Below are 18653 nucleotides of genomic sequence, written 5' to 3'. Positions count from 1 at the left end.
ATTACAGAAGGGCTTTTACACAGCACAGACACACGCAGCCCCCCCCCCCTCCACCATGCACCGCCCCGGCCCCCCCAGCCCCACACCCCCCCCCCCGGCACAAGTTGGGGGGGGGGGGCGGGTGTTGCATAGAGAGCAGCTGGGGGCAGGGGGGGCGAGGGCCAGCACCCCCCGCACCCCAGGGAGCGGTGGGGGGCAGAGGGGGGGGGCAGAGCCAGCCCGCCCCGGCCCCCGGCCCCCCACCGAGCCCCCCCCGGGGCCGCCCAGGGTCCTGCCCTGCCGCCCCCCCCCCCCAACCCCGCAACGCTGAGCAAACGGCGGGGGCGGCCGGTCACTCCTGTACATATTGCAGCACGTTCTCAGCCAAACATTCGTCCCCAATAAATTAAAAAGGTCCGTGTCCCGGGGGTGGTTAAAAAGGCGCCGGCCGGGGTTTTTGAGGGGGGGGGGGGGTTGGGGGGGGGGTGAGGGGTCACTCCTCGGGGGGTTCCGTCAGGAAGGGGGAGGTGACGGCGTGGGCCTGGGCGATGGCGGCCAGCTCCTTGAGGAACTCGCTGAAGATGACGGCGCAGTAGACGGCGTTCTTGACGCGCAGGGCCTGGCTCTGGCGTTCGGCCGAACCCCGCAGCCCCCCGGCCCCCCCCGCCAACGCCTGCAACACCGGCCCGTCCCGGACGTGCTGCAGGGCCAGCGCCGCGGCCGCCCGCGCCCGCGTGGGGCTGTTGGCGTGGCGCAGGATCAGCTCCCCCAGCGACGGCTTGCGGCTCTTGGCTGGGGGGGGGGGGGGGAAAGGGAAACCGCCTCAGCCCCCGCCCGCCGCCACCGGGGCTGGCAGCACCCCCCCACCCCACCCCCCCCCAGGTAATGCCACATGCAGCCCCCCCCAGCCCCCCCCGTACCAACCCCACCCTCGGTGCAAGGCCAGGGGCAGCCCCCAACCCTCTGTGCAGCCCCCAGCCCCCCCCCAACACCACCCCCAGCCCCCGCCGTAGCACCCCCACCCCCCCCATACCACCCCCAGCCCCCCACATGCAATGCCACGTGCAGCCCCCGGCCCACCGTGCAGCCCCCAGCCCCCCCCCAACACCACCCCCAGCCCCCCCCATAGCACCCCCACGCAATGCCATGTGCGGCCCCCGACCCTCCATGCAGCCCCCCATGCGATGCCAACGTGCAGCCCCACAGCCCCCCCCCGCCATGCAATGCCACGGGCAGCCCCCGGCCCTCCATGCAGCCCCCCATGTAATGCCACATGCAGCCCCCCAGCCCCCCCCCATAGCCCCCCCAGCCCTTGGTGCAATGCAGGGGGCAGCCCCCCCAGGCTCAGCGCAAGGCCACATGCAGCCCCCCCCCCCCAGCCCTCCATGCAGCCCCCCCACAGCCCCCTGTGCAATGCAGGGGGCAGCCCCCAGCCCTCCATGCAGCCCCCCCCCAGCCCCCTGTGCAATGCAGGGGGCAGCCCCCAGCCCTCCATGCAGCCCCCCCCCCCCCAGCCCCTCATGTTAAGGCCATGCGCAGCCCCCCAGCCCTCTGCCCAATGCCCAGCCCCTCGGGCAACGCAGCCCCCAGCCCCCCTTGCCGTGTCCCCCCCCCCGTGTCCCCCGGCTGCCCGTGCCATGCCGAGCCCCCCAAGCCCCTGTGCCCCTCAGCCCCCCGTGCTACGCCGTGCCCCGTAGCCCCCTATGCCACGCTGTGGCCCCCAGGCCCCCATGCCGTGCCGAGCCCCCCTCCACCCGCCATGTTGTGCCATGTCCCCCACTCCCCCGGCCCCCCGTGCCCCCCAAGCCTCCCCACGCCCCCTTGCACTGCTGCCCTCTGTCCCCCCATGCCCCTAATTTTGTACCGCGTCCCCTCCTACAGCCCCCCATTTTGTGGCACGCCCCCCCCCCCCCCCCCGCCGTGCCCCCCAGCACCCCCGGACCCCCCCAGCCCTCACCCAGGGCTTCGGGGCGGCGCAGGGAGGGCACGGGGGGGGCGTCGGACCAGTCCAGCTTCCCCCGGGCGATCAGGTACTTCTTGGCCTTGAAGAGCAGGGCCGGGAAATCCTCCTGGCTGGCGGCGAAGCTCTCGATCTTGTTCTTCACCGAGCCGAGGACCTGCCGGGGACAAGGACCGGGGGTGGGGGGTGGGGGGACACAGGGAGGGCCGTGAGGGGCGGCGGGCGCAGGGCCGGGGGTCCCGGGGGCTGTGGGGGGCTCCCCGGGGGTACCTGCAGCAGGGATTTGACGCTGGGCTGGAAGACCATGTTGGTGTTGAGGAGGAAGGAGCGCAGCAGGGGCTGGGGGTAGCAGGCCAGCTGGGCCACCAGCCCCGTCAGCAGAAAGTTGACGTAGAGCGAGTTGTGCAGCATGTTCTCCAGCTTCCCGAAGAGCACCGAGACGAAGGGACCTGCGGGGACACACACACACACACACACACACACACGTCAGGCTGGGACGGGGGCAACGGGGACACCCCCACCGAGGGCGCCGAGCCCCACCTGTGAAGGGCTGGCTGGGCGGGGGTCCCACCGCCCGCGGCGGGCTGGCCACCAGCTGGGCCAGGGGGTCCGGCACCCGCGGCGGCGGCGCCGCCCGGCCCGCGGCATCCCCCGCCTCCGGCAGGGCGGCGAAGCTGGCGAAAGCCTCCTCCTCCTCGCGGGACAGCGGCGGTTCGGGGGGCTCCGGGGGGGCGGGCAGGGACCCCCCACCGCCGCCGTTCTTCATCTCGGCCTCGATCTCCCGCAGCTCCTCGGTGAAGGCCTCGATGGTGACGCCGGCCCCGTTGGGCTCGGCCGGCGCGCGGGCCAGCAGCTCCTCGATCAGCGAGTCCACCGAGGGCAGCGGCTCCCAGCCCGGGGGCTGCGGCCGGGGGGGCCCCGTCGCACCGTTCTGCGTCGGCAAGGGCCGGTGCTCCCGCTCGGGAGGGGTCCCCGCGCCGTCGCTCTCACCGTGGGGGCTGCGGCGCACCTTCTTCACCGCCACGTCCCCCCCCGGCCGCCCCGGCTCAGCCGGCCCGTGCGCCCCGTTCACCAGGGTCCCCGAGTCCCGCGTCTCGGGGCCGGGCCCCCCCGCGCCGTCCTCGCCGCCCCCGCTGCCGGGGGATCCCCCCTGCCCTTCCCTCGCCCCCTCCTCCGGCAACCCCCGCTTTTTAGTCCGGGGGGTGGGGGGTCCCGGGGGCCGGGGGGCTTCGGGGCCGGGGTCGGCGCTGGGCTCCTCGCCGTCGTAGGGGGCCGACCAGACGCGGCAGGCCCAGGCGCAGCGGTCGATGCTGCGCCGCGCGTCCCGCAGGTACTCCAGGTAATTCCTGTCCAGCTCCGACACCTCCTCCCACCGGCCGGCGCGGTGGCAGGGGCTGCCCGAGGGGGTGCCGGGGGAGCGCGGGGCGGGGGCGGCCGCCTCGGGGGCCGCGCTCTGCTGCCGCATGAAGAAGGAGAGGCGGGAAGGCGTGGAGGGCTTGGGCACCGTCACCACCGAGGAGGTGTCCACGCTGGGGCTGCCGTGGCCTGCAGGGGACGGCGCAGGATGCGGGGGATCAGCGGGGGGTGGCAGCCGTGGCGGCGGAGCCCCCCCTCCCCGGTGTCGTACGTACCCTTGGCCCAGGCGGCGTGCTCCTCCTCCCGTTCCGGCGGCGGCAGGCTCTCGGGGCGGCAGCACCGCGGAATGAGGGAGAGGAACTTGGCCGCCGTCTTGCCGTAGATGTCCAGGTCCCTGACCGCCCGCTTCTGGCTCAGCATGACGTGGCTGCAGGGCAGCAGGTACCTGGGGGGCGGGGGCACGGGGCTGCAGGCGGGGGACACGCAACAGGGACGCCCCACCGGCCCCATTGGTGGCAGGGCAGAAGACGGGGGAGACACAATGGGGATGGAGACACCCCACCAGACCCATTGGCAGTGGGGCAGAAGACGGGGGGACACGCATCGGAGATGCTCTGCTGGACCCCTCGGCAGCGGGGCAGAAGACGGGGGACACACAACGGGGACAGGGACACCCCACCAGACCCACTGGCAAGTGGGGCAGAAGACGGGGGGGGACACGCAACAGGGATACCCTGCTGGACCCCTCGGCAGCGGGGCAAAAGACAGGGGGATACACAACGGGGATGGAGACACCCCACCGGACTCATTGGCAAGGGGGGCAGAAGACGGAAGGGGGGGACACGCAACAGGGATGCCCTGCTGGACCCCTCGGCAGCGGGGCAGAAGACGGTGGGGGGGACACGCGACAGGAACACCCTGATGGACCCCTCGGCAGCAGGGCAGAAAACGGGGGCACACGCGACGGGGATGAGGATGCTCGGCCAGACCCCTCGGCAGCGGGGCAGAAGCCGGGGCTGCCCCACATGTCACCCCCACCCCTGTCCCAGCGCAGCGCCCCCCCCCGCGCCGGCAGCCCCCGGGGCAGTTACCTGAGCACCAGCTGGAGCATCACGTCCTCGCAGTTGAGGCTGAGCAGCGTCCGGAAGAGGCTCAGGGACACCATGCAGAGCTGGGGACGGCACAGAGGTGAGGGAGCCGCAGTGGGGCAGGAGGGCAGCCCCACCGCCGGGCAGTCCCATGGGGCAGGAGGGCAACGCCACGGCCAGGCAGTCCCATGGGGCAGGAGGGCAGCTCCATGGGGCAGCAGTGGGGCAGGAGGCCAGTGCCACATCCAGGGAGTCCCATGGGGTAGGAGGGCAGTGCCATGGACAGGCAGCCCCATAGGGCAGCCCCTCAGTGGGGCAGGAAGGCAGCGCCATGGGCTAGCAGTGGGGCAGGAGGCCAGTGCCACATCCAGGGAGTCCCATGGGGTAGGAGGGCAGTGCCATGGACGGGCAACCCCATGGGGCAGCAGTGGGGCAGGAAGGCAGTGCCACGTCCAGGCAGTCCCATGGGGCAGGAGGGGAGTGCCATGGCTAAGCAATCCCATGGGGCAGCCCCACTGCAGGGCAGGAGGGCAGCAGTGGGGCAGGAGGCCAGTGCCACATCCAGGGAGTCCCATGGGGTAGGAGGGCAGTGCCATGGACAGGCAACCCCATGGGGCAGCAGTGGGGCAGAAAAGCAGCACCACATCCAGGCAGTCCCATGGGGCAGCCCCACAGCGGGGCGTAGGGCAGCAGTGGGGCAAGAGGGCAGGGCAGCACCATGGCCCAGGCAGCGCCATGGGGCAGCCCCTCAGTGGGGCTGGAGAGCAGTGCCATGGATGGGCAGCTCCATGGCGCAGCAGTGGGGCAGGAGGGCAGCCCCATGGGACAGGAGGGCAGTGCCATGGCCGGGCAGTCCCATAGGGCAGCAGTGGGGCAGGAGGGGCAACACCACAGCCAGGCAGTGCCATGGGGCAGGAGGGCAGTGCCACGGCCGGGCAGCCCCACGGTTACAGCAGTGGGGCAGGAAGGCGGCGCCATGGGGGCTAGCAGGAGCCTGGGGGGGGGCCGTGGGGGTCACGGTGGGGCGGCGCGTGGCGGCTCACCCGGGAGTTGCTGTTGATGCGCGCCACCAGGGTGTCGAGGATGGTGGCGTTGTCGTGGCGGTGCAGCAGCACGAAGCGCAGGAAGGTTTTCAGCAGCGCCGTCTCGCTGACGCTGCGCAGGAACAGGTCCAGGTAGGCCGTGCTGGCGATCATCTCCTCGATGGAGGTCTGCGGGGCGGCGGGGGGGGGGGGGGGCTGGCAGCTCGGCACGGGGCTGGGATGGGGGTGGGGGGGCGGTCCTGGGGGACCCCCACCCACCTGCGGGGGCAGAGGCGCGGGCAGGAGAGCCCTCCCTCACCTTGTGCAGCGCCGGCCCCATGACGGGCACCAGGAACCCGTTGTGGACGTAGTCCACCAGCTGCTTCTGCACCAGGGGGTGGGCGACCTGCGGAGCGGGGAAGGGGTCGGTCAGGGCCGCGGCCAGCCCCGCGCGGGGCCGGTGACACCCCCCCCCCCCCACCAGCCCTACCTGGATGACGGCGTTGCAGAATTCCAGCGAGTTCATGAAGAGGACGAGGGAGGAGACGCCGATCCAGTCCTCGCGGCGCAGGAAGTGCCAGTCGTCCCCCCGCGCCTCGATCTTGCGGGGCAGGGAGGAGTACAGGGCGCTCAGCCCCGTGGCCAGGACCTGGGGAGGCCGGCGGAGGGGGACAAGGCACTCATCAGCTCTCCCCGAGCCACCGCGCCCCGCGCCGGGAACCGCAGCACAGGGCAGCCTGCGCGGTGACCCCCGCTCAGCCGAGGCCAGCCAGGACACACGCTTTGCCGGAGCCGGGAGAGCGGCAGCGGGAGCAAAGCTGGTGCAGAAACCCCGGCACACGCCATGGGCCCGGCCACCGGCCCTGCCTGCCTCCATCCCGCCCAGGTCCCCTGCCACCAGCCCTGCTTGGCTCCATCCTGCCCAGGTCCCCTGCCACCAGTCCTGGCCACTCTATCCCACCCAGGTCCCCTGCTACCAACCCAGCCCGCCCCAGGTCCCCTGCCACCATCCCAGCCCACTCCGTCCTGCCCAGGTCCCCTGTCACCAGTCCTGGCCGATCCGTCCCGCCTGGATCCCCTGTCACCATCCCATCCCACTCCATCCCGCCCAGGTCTCCTGCCACCATCCCATCCCACTCCATCCCGCCCAGGTCCCCTGCCACCATCCCAGCCCGCTCCGTCCCGCCCAGGTCCCCTGCCACCAGCCCTGCTTGCTCCATCCTGCCCGGGTCCCCTGTCACCAGTCCTGGCCGATCCATCCCGCCCAGGTCCCCTGTCACCACCCCATCCCACTCCATCCCACCCAGGTCTCCTGCCACCATCCCATCCCACTCCATCCCGCCCAGGTCCCCTGCCACCATCCCAGCCCACTCCGTCCCACCCGGGTCCCCTGGACCATCTCTGCCCGCTCCGTCCCGCCCAGGTCCCCTGTCACCATCCCTGCTTGGCTCCATCCCGCCCAGGTTCCCTGCCACCAACCCAGCCCGCCCCAGCCCACCCAGGTCCCCTGCCACCATCCCAGCCCACTCCATCCCGCCCGGGTCCCCTGCCACCATCCCTGCTTGCTCCATCCCACCCGGGTCCCCTGTCACCAGTCCTGGCCGATCCGTCCCGCGCGGGTCCCCTGTCACCAGTCCTGGCGGATCTGTTCCGCCTGGATCTCCTGTCACCACCCCATCCCACTCCATGCACAGGTCCCCTTGTCCCCAGCTCATCTCCGAGCCCTCCCCGCTCCCCAGCCCAGGACCTTCCTCCAGGGACGACCGCGTTCTCCTGCCCCAAGAGCCAAACCCGACCCACCACCGGCAGTGGGGATGGGGGGACAACGATGCCGGGCACCCCTCGGCATACCGGGCAGAAGTAGGAGTTGTCGGTGATGGACTTGGCCACGGCGTGGTTGCTGGCGGACATGGCCATGATGAGCAGCAGCGCGTCCCTGGCCTGCTGCCCCAGGACGCCCTCGTGGTGGATGAAGGGGATGAGGAGGGAGAAGATGATGAGGTTGGCGGGGCCCTGGTCGGTGTGGCTGTGGAAGAAGAGCTCCAGGATGGAGGGTTCCTTGGCCACGGAGACGCAGAGCTGGTTGAGAAGCAGGACCAGGCTGTTCTCCAGCGGGGCGGAGGTGGGCTCGGCGCAGAGGCTGAGCAACCGCAACAACGGCGTCAGCACCGGCTTGTGCCGCAGCAGGGGCTGCCGGGCCTGGCTGATGAGCATCTCGTAGAGCTTCAGCTGCTCCACCTTGCGCTCCTCGGTGAAGTCGCCCTGCAGGTGCCAGCACAGCAGCCGCTCCAGCAGGTTCTCGGAGGCCACAAAGTCCAGGATGGGTCCCCGCGCCGCCTCCCCCCGCGGCCGGTCCTCCGCCAGCAGGTTCAGCATCTGGTAGGTGTTGTTGCGGACGGCGCTGAGGTCGTCGGGGGCCGGTTTGCAGCCACGACGCTCCAGGATGCGCAGCACCTGCGGGGAGCGGAGGTAGCGGAGGGGGGGGGGGAGACGACGCTGAGCGCCGGGGACGCAGCGGGGGTCCCCGCACCCCAGTCGTCCCGTCCCTCCCCCCCAAGCCCCGGCTCACCTGAGACCAGTGGTTCTTGAAGACCATGAGGCAGGTCTCGGGGTCGGCGGTGACGGGGCTCTGCAGGCTGGCACTGCGGGGGGCACGCTGCCCGGCCGCCCGCGGGTTCAGCTTGCTCAGCCAGCTCATCCTCTCCATCGGTGGGGGTGGGGGGGGGAAGGGGGGGGGGGGCGGTCACGGGCAGCGGCGGGGGGCACCGCCGGATCCCAGTGCTGCCTGGCGGCGCCGCCGGACCCCCCTCTCCATCCTGCTGCCACACGGGCCGGGCTGCGGGGACAGCGACGGCTCGGAGCCTGCGGGGTCCCAGGGGGGACACCCGGCACACCCCGAGCACGGCAAAGCACCCCCCACACAGCTGGGAGGTACGGGATGGTTTGGTCCCCCCCCTTGACACCCCCGTCCCAACCCAGGGCCCCCCCCCCGCCATTGATCCTGCCCCACGGCGAAGGCGCCAGCCCCCTCCTGCCTGTTCCCGAGCCCCTGCATCACCCTCTGCCACCAACCCCCCCCCGGCAAGGGCGAATCGGCACCCGGAGGTGCCAAAGGGGGACCCGTGTTTGTCCTGTCCTGCCGGCGCGGCCGCGGGACACGGATCCCTGGTGCCCTGGAGAAGCGTCGCCCTGGGGTGCCTGGGAGGGCAGCGCCGTGGGGCTGCCGTGCCGTCCCGGAGCCAGAGGTGCCACGCTGGCGACGGGAGGGGCAGGCGGAGGGCACGGGAGCAGAGCAGCACGGGGGTGACCCCTCACCAGGACGGGCAGCAACCACCGCACCGGCAACGCCAGCTCAGCCGCGGCCACCGGCACGGCAGGGCAAGTCCCTGCAGCAGGAGCGAGCCCTCAAGGGCCGAGCAGCGTCGGGACGGCCGCAGCCAGGACGGCACGCAGCCAGCGCGGCACTGGCCCCAGAGACGAGGCCGATGCAGCCACGCAGCCGTGGCCCGGTACCGCTGAGCGGGACAGGGAGCATCGCGGCGAGCCAGAGCGGAGGAAACGCGGAGCACGGTGCCGACACCGACCCCACAGCCCCCCACCGAGCACAGCTCCCCACGTCCCCCCCCACAGGACGGGTCAGGTCAGGCAGAGCAGCCACGTTACCGACCGCGGTGAGCCAGGCCACGGTGCCGCGCAGGAGGTGGCGGCAGCACTGCGCCCGGCGGCTTTGCCCCACAAGGCACTGCCAGACCCGCGTGGGCCCCAAAACGCCGCCGTGGCGGAAGGTGCCGGCTGCCAGGGAGGCTGACGCTGGGCCGGGCGGATCGAAGGAAGGAGAGCCGGAGCGCCGGGAGCCCAGCCGAGGAAGAGGAAGGGCGAGCGTGGCGGGGCAGCACAGGCTGGGAGGGCTCTGGCTGCCGGCCCTGCCTCCACACCCAGCTCCGCACTTTGAACCCAGGACGCGGCCCAGCCCTGGTGTGTGGGAACAGCCGGGACAGCCAGGACAACCGGGACAGCCAGGACAACCGGGACAGCCAGCAGGACCGGTGGCCCGGCAGCAGACAGCCTGTGGGGCACAGGACTCCCAACAACCGCACCAGTGCCCGGTGGTGGTGGGGAGCAGCAGGCCCCCCTGACGCCCGTGCGGGGCTGTCCCCGTCCCTCGGAGATGGGGTCCCCCGTCCCCAGCCGGAGCCACCGGCAGCCCTATGGTGGGGACGGGGCTTCCTGCACCCGCACCGACACCGGCACCCCCCTGCCCCCCAGCCTGGGCTCTGCTCTCCCAGCCCAAAGCGAAACCCTTGGTGTCACAAATGTCACCTCGCCCAGCACACAGGCCAATAGGGCGGCACAAGGCGATGCCACGAGCGGCACCGACGGCGGCAGCGGGCAGGACGGGGCTCCACCATCCCCAACGTCAGCATCACCCCGGGGACGGGGGCACTGGCAGCATTTAAAAAACGGTGGGGAAAAGCCCGGCCCGGCGGCTGCGGCAGCACCGGTGTCACACCCACAGACGCTGCGGCACGACGCTGGGGATATTTATAGGGCCCCGTGCCCCGGCACCGCTCGGGCCCACTGCGGCGTAGGGACAGGCACGGGCATCCTGCACCCACCGCCGCTGCCGGGTCCCCAGGGAGCCAGGGGGGTCCGGCACCGGAGAAGTCACTGCAGCCCCGCAGCACCCGACCCGGAGCTCGGCACCCGTGTGGGGCCCCGGCAAATCCCCCAGCGGCGTGTGGGAAGAGCGACAGCGCGCAGAGCCGGCGCCGACAGCCCCCGCGCCATCAGCCCCTGCCAGAAATAACCTCCCCGGGTAGCACGTGCCATGGGGACAGCCGGAGCAGGACCGGCTGCCACGCGTGCCGAGCGCGGCAGACGTGCTGGAGCGTGCCGGGGCAGCGGGGCAGGCACAGAGCCCTCCCCCGGGGTGGCAGCCCGGTGCAGCCCTGCTGCACGGCCGGTCACCGCTGGCGGCACACGCTCACCGGGGCCCATCGAGGACCAGCGAGACCCCGGCGCGAGGCACATGGCGCGGAGACGGTGGGCCGCGGCGCTGCCACGGCAGGAGGGAAATAAAAGCAGCTGTTAAAGAAACCCCAAACCGCAGGAGGCAGAAAAGGGGAAGTGGCCGGCGGCAGCGCCGGAGCCGGGACAGCCAAAAGCCGACACGGGCAGGGCTCCGGCACCTTCTTCAAGCACGGTAACGAGGGGGATGAAGCCCCCGGCAGCCGAGCACGGTGGTGCCACGGCAGGAGGCGGGCACAGGCCCCTCCCGCGGTTCAGACATCGGTCAAGCATATTTTTAACGTGGCACGACCGGCGTCCCGTTCCAGCCCGGGGAAGGTCTGACCACGGTTGCTAAAGTTAGAGCTAGCCAAAGGCCAGCGTGCCGCAGCCAGTTCCGCGCAGGGGCAGCACCCGGCGCCCCGGCACCATGTCTCCCACCCCACACTGCGCTGCCCGGCACGGTGTCACCGCACCAGGGGCAGTGGACACCAGGGCGGGAGAAGAGCCGGGCAGAATGAAGCACCCACCGAGGCGGGGACACAAAGGCCAAGGGCAGCGGGGCCCGCAGGGTGTCACAGACCAGGGACATCCCCAGCCCCGCGTCCGGGCTGGCAAGGGACCCGGCTGCCACGCGGCCGGAGCCGTGCCAGCGGGACGCCGGCTGCTGCCATGCGACAGCCTCGAGAGCCGGGACTTGCCGGCTCCATCCCAGCACCGGCTCCCTCCTCGCCCCGGCAGCTCCCGCCACACACAGAGGGGACCCGGCCACCAGCCAAGAGCCACCAGGCACGGTGTCACCGAGCCAACCCGCCCACCAGGAGCATGTCCTTCACCGCTAGCACCAGCGTCCCGGGCCGGTGTGCGGTGAGGTGTCCTGGCAGCAGGAGAGCACCCACCCAACAGGCAGCGGCTGTCCGGTGGCCGGGGACACCAGGAGGCCACCGGGGTGCCACCACGGCAAGGGCAGGGGTGCCGGGGGCATGGCTGCTCTCCTGGACCCCCATCCCAGGCACCGAGGCCTGAGTGAGCACCCTGCCCGTGCCGGGGCTGCGCACCGGGGAGCAGCCAGCACAGAGCCCGCTGACACCGCGGGGACAATGGCTGGCGCAGGGACAGGGGTCTCCCAAGCGTCCTGGCCGCGGCGGAGGGGTGGCAGCCGCTCCCGGTGGAGACGTGTCGGTCCGTCTCTGTGCCCGGTGGGGCAATGGCGGGGCCGCCAGCGCTACCGGCGAGGCCGAAGGCACCGGGCCGGTGGCGAGACATGGCCGAGGGACATCAACCAACCCACCGTCCCGGGGCAGGGGCCGCTGACGGCAGCGCCGGGGGGGGTCGGCGGGGCTGGCAGCGGGGAGTGCGGGCAGGACGGGGAGGCCGGAGGCCATGGCACAGACACCCGCCAGGCCAGCACAACCGGCGCCGGGCAGCCGTGGCACCCTGGGTGCCCCCCCGCCGTGGGGGTCCTGCCCACCCGGGCAGGGCCACGGCGGGACCGGGCCCAGGCCCGGAACACCCGGCCCCGGCCCGGGGCAGAACCGCCTACCTGGGGTCAAGGTCGCGGCGGGTCCCGTCCGTCAGCGCCGCACCTTGGGGGGAGAAACGGAGGCGTCGGAGGCGGGGACCGGCCCCCCCCGGCGGGGACAGGCCCCCCCGCGCCCCGCGGACCCCCGGCCCCCGCCGCCGCCCCACGCCCGGCCCAGGCCCGCCCGCTCCCCGCCCCGCCTCACGCCACCCCCGCGCCCCCGGCAACCCCCGGGGACCCCGCCGGGCCCGGCCACCCCCCGCGCGGGGACACGCCGGGGCCGAGCCGCCCAGCACGGCCAAGGGCAGGCGGCGGCCCGGCCGCCCCGGCACCGCCGGCGGGGGAGAACCCGGCACGGCCCCGCCCCGCCCCGCCCGGGCCGGCCCCCCCGCCCCCGGGACCCCCCCCCTCCCCGGTGCCCCCGCCCCGGTGCCCCCGCCCGGCGCCGCCACCCCCGTCGCTCACCGGCCGCCCCCGCTGCGGGCCCCGCGCGCCCGCCGCCATCTTCCCGCCGCCGCCCGACGCACCGGCCGCGCAGGCCACGCCCCCGGCCACGCCCCCTCCCGCCGCGCGGGGCGGGGCTCGGCGGGGTGGGGCGGGGCGGGGGCGGGCGGTCATTGGCTGCGCCGCCACGGGGGCGGGGCAGGGGGCGGGGCTGAGGGGGCACCGTGGGGTCGGGCGGGGCGGGGGGCGCGGGCGCGCGGGAACCGGGAAGCCCGAAACGGCGAACCCTGAAACGGGCACCCCCCGAACTGGGCACCCACCTCACCGGGGACCCCCCGAAACGGGAAACTCCTAACCGGGCCCCCCCCCCGAACCGGTGAACCCCGCATCGGGGACCCCCCCCCCCCCCCCCCGAACTGGGCACCTCCCACACCGGGGACCCCCGAAGCGGGGAACCCCAAAACGGGCACCCCTGAACTGGGCACACACCCCCCCGAACGGATAACCCCCGAATCGGGGAACCCCGAACAACGCACCCCCCCCCACCGGGAAGCCCCCACACCGGGGAACCTCGCACTGGGCACCCCCGGTTTGGGGACCCCCCGCACCAGGGAACCCCCCACGCTCGTTCCCCCTTGCAACAGCCACCCCCCCTACACCGGGGAACTCCACATTGTGCACCCCCCGCACCGGGCACCCCCCAAATCAGTCACCCCCGCACCGGGCACCGCTCCGTCACGGTGCTGCAGGTACCGGGAAGTGCCACCGGCCTTGCAGCGGGCACTGCCCGGCACCGGCCCCCCAGGCAGGGGCTGCGGGTACCGGCCCTAAGGCCGTTCCGGGGTGCTCCCCCCAGACGGAGAACCCAGCATTGCCCCGGCAGCCCCCCCGGGGCTCCGGCACGGCCCCACAGCACCCGGCACCGCCCTGGTCACGGTGCACGGTGACCCCGCTGTGCCCACTCGCACCGGGGACAGCTGGCACCGGGCACCATCCCCGTCACGCTGCACGGAGCCCCCGTCCCCGCACGGTGACCCCCCAGCACCCGCCCTGTCACCCGCGGCCCCCGCTCCGGTGCGTGTCCCTGTTCCCGGACCCGGGGGAGCTCTCCCAGTGCCACCCCCGCGGGTGACCTGGGGTCCCCCAGCACCCACCGGCCGGTGCCCTCCTGGCCCCGCCACCCCCAGCTGAGCAACCCCGGCCCTGGCGCTGGTGGTCTTGGAGGGGCTGCCCCAGCGTGGCCCGGGGGTCGGACGGATACGGTGCGTTAGGGACAGCCGAGAGCCCAGTTGCCACCGAGGGTTCGGCTGCCGCCGGGGACGGCTCGGCTGGCGCACGGGGAGAGGAGCCCACGCGCAAGTCCCGCGTGCCCAGGGCAAGGCGGCGCAGAGCCAAAACCCAGGCGGTTCCACTGAGTTTTAGCTTTTAAATGGCCTTGAGAAACATGTGCCGGCGTGGCTACCCGAGGACCCCGTGTCCCGGTGTGTGCCAGCGTGGCTGCCCGCCGGCCCTGTGTCCCGGTGTGTGTTGGCGCGTGCCAGCGTGGCTGCCTGCAGGACCACCATCCCAGCGTGGGCCGGCGTGGCTACCCATGAGCCCGGCGTCCCGGTGTGTGCCGGCGTGGCTACCTGCCAGCCCCATGTCCCAGGGGCTGGCACATGCCCCGGAGGAGCCCCGCGTTGCCAGGATGCGGCCGGTGCTGGCAGAGCCACGTGGCCGGGTCCCACTGAGGGAACTCGCTCGGTGCCGGCAGCCGGGTTGCAGCACCTACAGGGTGCCGGGGAGGGTGCCGGACCCCCGGGGTGCCAGGGAGAGTGCCGGACCCCCGCCCGCGGTGCAGGATGCACGGCCTCAGCTCCCGGCTGTCCCAGCGCTGGGTTCGGCCGCAGCTGCGCGGTGCCACCGGGCTCATCGCCACGGCCGAGCCTGGCACCGACACCAGCCACGCCAGGGGGTGAGTGTGCCACGACTCCCCGCCACGGGGCCTGGGGGGGGGGGGGGGGAGCGGGTGGCGGGGACCCCCCTCGGTGCCGTGGTGCGGAGCACCCAGTGCCACGGCGAGGGTCCGGCTGTGCCGCGGAGCCACCGGCAGCAGGGCCCGGTGTGGGGCTGGCGGGAGGGGGGGGGGTGGCACAGCCTGAGGTCCCTCTGCCTCCCCCCGGCAGCGCCGCCACCCCCCGCAGCTGGACGCTGGACCCCTCCGGAGACTGGTATTACTGGTGGATCAGCGTCATGGCGCTGCCCGTCCTCTACAACTGGATCGTCATCGTCTGCAGGTGCCGGAGCGGGCGCCGGGGGGGGGGGCCGCGGGGGGGACATGGCGGGGTGGGGGTGGGGATGCTGTTTCCCCCCCCCCAGCGCGGTCCCAGCCACGGTGACGCTGGCAGGTCCTGCTTCCCGGCCCTGCAGGAGCAGCACGCGGGGCTGTGGCTCGGCCTGGACGCTCTCAGCGACGCGTTCTACCTGCTGGACATGGCCGTGCGCCTCCACACCGGTGCGTGACGCGCCCCGACGTGCCCCGACGCGCCCCGACGCACCCCAACACGTCCCGACACACCCTGATGGTGTGACCCCATCCCTGTCCCCATCCGTGGTGATCCCCCATCCCTCGTCCCCATCCATGGCGGTCCCCCATCCCTCGTCCCCACTGGTGGTGGTCCCCCATTCCTCATCCCAATCAGTGGTGGTCCCCCATCCCTCATCCCCGTCCCCAGCGTCCCTCCTGGGCACAGCACCCCCCTCTCCAGGGCTTCCCCCCGGCACAGGGCCGGTCCTGACCCTCCGCCCCCAGCCTTCCTGGAGGATGGAATCCTGGTGCGGGACCGTGGCCGCATCCGGCGGCGCTACCTGCGCTCCTGGTGCTTCCCCTGGGACGTGGCGGCGGTGCTGCCCACCGACCTGCTCTACCTGCGCCTGGGGCCGGCGGCGCCGGCGGTGCGCGCCAACCGCTGCCTGCGGGCGCCGCGGCTCTTCGAGGCCTTCGACCGCCGGGAGACGCGCACGGGTCACCCCAACGCCTTCCGCGTGGCCAAGCTGATGCTCTACGTCTTCGTGGCCATCCACTGGTATGGTTGCCTCTACTTCGCCCTCTCGGCCCGCCTGGGGCTGGGCACCGACGCTTGGGTCTGCCCCAACGCCAGCCGCCCCGGCTTCGCCCGCCCGCTGCGGCAGTACCTCCACAGCTTCTACTTCTCCACCCTCGTCCTGGCCACCGTGGGCGACACGCCGGAGCCGCGGCGCGAGGAGGAGTTCCTCTTCGTCACCGCCGGCTTCCTCCTGGCCGTGCTGGGCTTCGCCACCATCACGGGCAGCATCGGCTCCGTCATCTCCAACATGAACGCGGCCGACGCCGTCTTCTACCCCGACCCGGAGCCGGTGCGGCGCTACCTGCGCTCGCGGGGGGCGGGGGGCCGGCTGGCACGACGGGTGGCCAGCTGGCACCAGCACCTGCGGGCGCAGCGCAAGCTGCCGGCGGAGCAGGCGGTGCTGCGGCACCTGCCGCGGGGGCTGCGGGCCGAGGTGGCGGCCGGCGTCCACCTGCCGGCCTTGCGCCGCGTCGGCCTCTTCCAGAGCTGGGAGCGGGGTGTCCTGCGGCAGCTGGTGCTGCGCCTGCGCCCCCAGGTCTTCGGCCCCGGCGAGTTCGTCTGCCGCCGCGGCGACGTGGGGCGCGAGATGTACTTCGTCCGCGAGGGCCGGCTGGCCGTGCTGGCCGAGGACGGCGTCACGCAGCTCGCCGTCCTGGGCGAGGGGCTCTACTTCGGGGAGATCAGCCTCATCAACATCAAAGGTGAGACCGCCGCCCCGCCGCCGCGGCGCCCACCGGCCCCCTCCCCCCTCCCACCTCAGCCCCGGCATCATGGCGGCCCCCCCCGTCCCCCCAGGGAACACCTCGGGGAACCGGCGCACGGCCAACATCATGAGCATCGGTTACTCCGACCTCTTCTGCCTCTCCAAGGAGGACTTGGCGGAGGTGCTGGCCGAGTTCCCCAGCGCCCGGGCCATGATGGAGGCCAAGGGCCGCCAGCTGCTGCTCAGCATGGGCAAGCTGGACGTGCACGCCGAGGCGGCGGCGGAGGCGGTGGCGGCGGAGGCCAAGCAGCGGGTGCAGGGCCTGGAGCGGGCCCTGGAGGAGCTGCAGAGGCGGGCGGCACGGCTGCTGGCGCAGCTGGAGTCCGGCGCCTTCAAGCTGGAGTTGCGCGTCCAGCGCCTCGAGGGGCGGCTCCGGCGGCGGCCGCGGCGGGACGGGGCAGCGGGGCCTGACGGGGCACAGGGTCCCACCGGGGCACAAAGTCCCGCCAGGGTGCCGGGTCCCCCCGAGGTGCAGGGTCCCAGCGGGGTGCAGGGTCCCACGATGCCACAGGGTCCTTCCCAGGGACAAGGTCCTGCTGGAGGATGGGGTCCCACTGGGGTGCAGGGTCCTACCAGGGCGCAGGGTCCGCCTGGTGCACAAGGTCCCACCGGGGCACAGGGTCCCATCGGTGTGCAGGGTCCCAGCAGGACACAAGGTCCCCCCAGGGTGCCGGGACCCCGCAGGGCGCAGGGTCCCAGCAGGGTGCAGGGTCCCACAGTGCCACGGGGTCCTACCTTAGGACCAGGTCCTGCTGGAGGATGGGGTCCCACCAGGGTGCAGGGTCTCAGCGGGGTGCAAGGTCCCACCAGGGTGCAGGGTCCCATCAGTGTGCAAGGTCCCAGTGGGATACAGGGTCCCAGTGGGGCACAAGGTACCCCCAGGTCACAGGGTCCCACCAGGGTGCAGGGTCCCACCAGGGCACATGGTCCCAGTGGGGTGCAGGGTCCCACCAGGGCACAAGATCCCCCCAGGGCACAGGGTCCCAGTGGGGTGCGGGGTCCCCCAAGGGAGTGGGGTCCCAGTGGGTTGCAGGATCCCACAGGGGGACAGGGTCCCATCAGGACACCGGGTCCCTCCAGGGTGCAGGGTCCCCCCAGGGCGCAGGGTCCCAGCAAGGCACAGGGTCCCCATGGGGTGCGGGGCATGGGGGGCCCAGGCCCCCGGCGCTGAGGGTTCCCTGGGGGGGGGAGAGCAGTGACAACAGCCGCAGGGTGACTGTGACAACCATTGCTGGGTAACATTGACAGCTGTTGCTAAGATACGGTGGGTTGTTCCTGAACTGGGACATGATGGGATGGGATGGGATGGGATGGGATGGGATGGGATGGGGCCAGGACCATGGAATCATGGAGGGGTTTGGGTGGGAAGGGACCTTAAAGATCATCTCATTCCACCCCCCTGCCCTGGGCAGGGACACCTCCCACCAGCCCAGCTTGCTCCAAGCCCCGGCCAACCTGGCCTTGAACCCCTCCAGGGATGGGGCAGCCACAGCTTCTCTGGGCAACCTGGGCCAGGGGCTCACCGCCCTCACAGCCAAGAATTTCTGCCCGAGATCTCAGCCCAATCTCCCCTCTTGCAGTGGAAAACCCTTCCCCCTCGTCCCATGGCTCCCCTCCCTCATCCAGAGTCCCTCCCCAGCTTTCCTGGAGCCCCTTGAGGGACTGGAAGGGGCTCCAAGGTCTCCGCGGAGCCTTCTCTTCTCCAGGCTGAACCCCCCCAACTCTCTCAGCCCGTCCTCCCAGCAGAGGGGCTCCAGCCCTCCCAGCATCTCCGGGGCCTCCTCTGGCCCCGCTCCAACAGCTCCGTGTCTCTCCTGTGCTGAGGCCCCAGAGCTGGAGGCAGCACTGCAGGGGGGTCTCCCCCGAGCGGAGCAGAGGGGCAGAATCCCCCCCCTCGCCCTGCTGCCCACGCTGCTGGGGATGCAGCCCAGGCTGCGGGGGGGTTTCTGGGCTGCCCCAGCGCACGGTGCCGGCTCACGGCCGGCTTTTCCGCCCCCCCAGCACCCCCAAGCCCATCTCTCAGGGCTGCTCTCCGTCCCTCCATCCCCAGCCCGGGTTTGTCCCCCCGTGCAGGGATGGAGCAGAGAGGGACAGGGACAGTGGCAGGGACAGGGGCAGGGACAGGGTGAGGGGGGACAGAGGCAGCACCAGGCTGTGCCGGGACGGGGGCGGCGCGGGGGGGCCGGAGGCTCCCGGAGAAGCGGCGGCGGGTACCGGGAGGGGACCAGAGGGGGGTCGGGGGGCAGCTCGTGTCCCCCAGCCCCGGTGCCGCCCCCAGGGGCACCCGCGGAGAGCAGCCACGGGCGCCGGCACCGCTCGGTGACAGCCCCCCGCTGACAGCCCCCCGCTGACACCCCCCCCGGTGACAGCCCCCCGGTGACAGCCGCCGCTGCCCCAGGAGCTCCAGGGCGCTGCCGTGCGGACAC

General features: G+C 73.1%; 2 protein-coding genes across 2 annotated transcripts; one reads left to right on the top strand and one right to left on the bottom strand.

Moving 5' to 3' along the window:
• FHIP1B (FHF complex subunit HOOK interacting protein 1B) lies at positions 1-12515 on the bottom strand. Its single transcript, XM_074571730.1, has 13 exons — positions 12400-12515; positions 11956-11998; positions 7975-8241; positions 7257-7859; positions 5896-6054; positions 5725-5811; positions 5427-5594; positions 4387-4466; positions 3571-3740; positions 2480-3484; positions 2210-2388; positions 1937-2096; positions 1-771 (listed from the first exon to the last, which is right to left on the bottom strand). The coding sequence occupies exons 3-13, from the start codon at positions 8110-8112 to the stop codon at positions 473-475; spliced, it is 3048 nt and encodes a 1015-aa protein (XP_074427831.1). The 5' UTR covers positions 8113-8241; positions 11956-11998; positions 12400-12515; the 3' UTR covers positions 1-472.
• A 1704-nt stretch (positions 12516-14219) lies between these two features.
• On the top strand, positions 14220-17398 carry CNGA4 (cyclic nucleotide gated channel subunit alpha 4). The gene is made up of 6 exons (XM_074572578.1): positions 14220-14332; positions 14544-14654; positions 14766-14872; positions 15170-16165; positions 16260-16847; positions 16974-17398. The coding sequence occupies exons 1-6, from the start codon at positions 14220-14222 to the stop codon at positions 17396-17398; spliced, it is 2340 nt and encodes a 779-aa protein (XP_074428679.1).
• Positions 17399-18653: the final 1255 nt, after the last annotated feature.

Source organism: Larus michahellis, chromosome 1 (assembly GCF_964199755.1).
Source record: "Larus michahellis chromosome 1, bLarMic1.1, whole genome shotgun sequence".
In the NCBI taxonomy this organism is placed as follows: domain Eukaryota; kingdom Metazoa; phylum Chordata; class Aves; order Charadriiformes; family Laridae; genus Larus; species Larus michahellis.
Note: the sequence above shows the minus strand (reverse complement) of the source record. Positions and strands in the feature narration are given on the sequence as shown.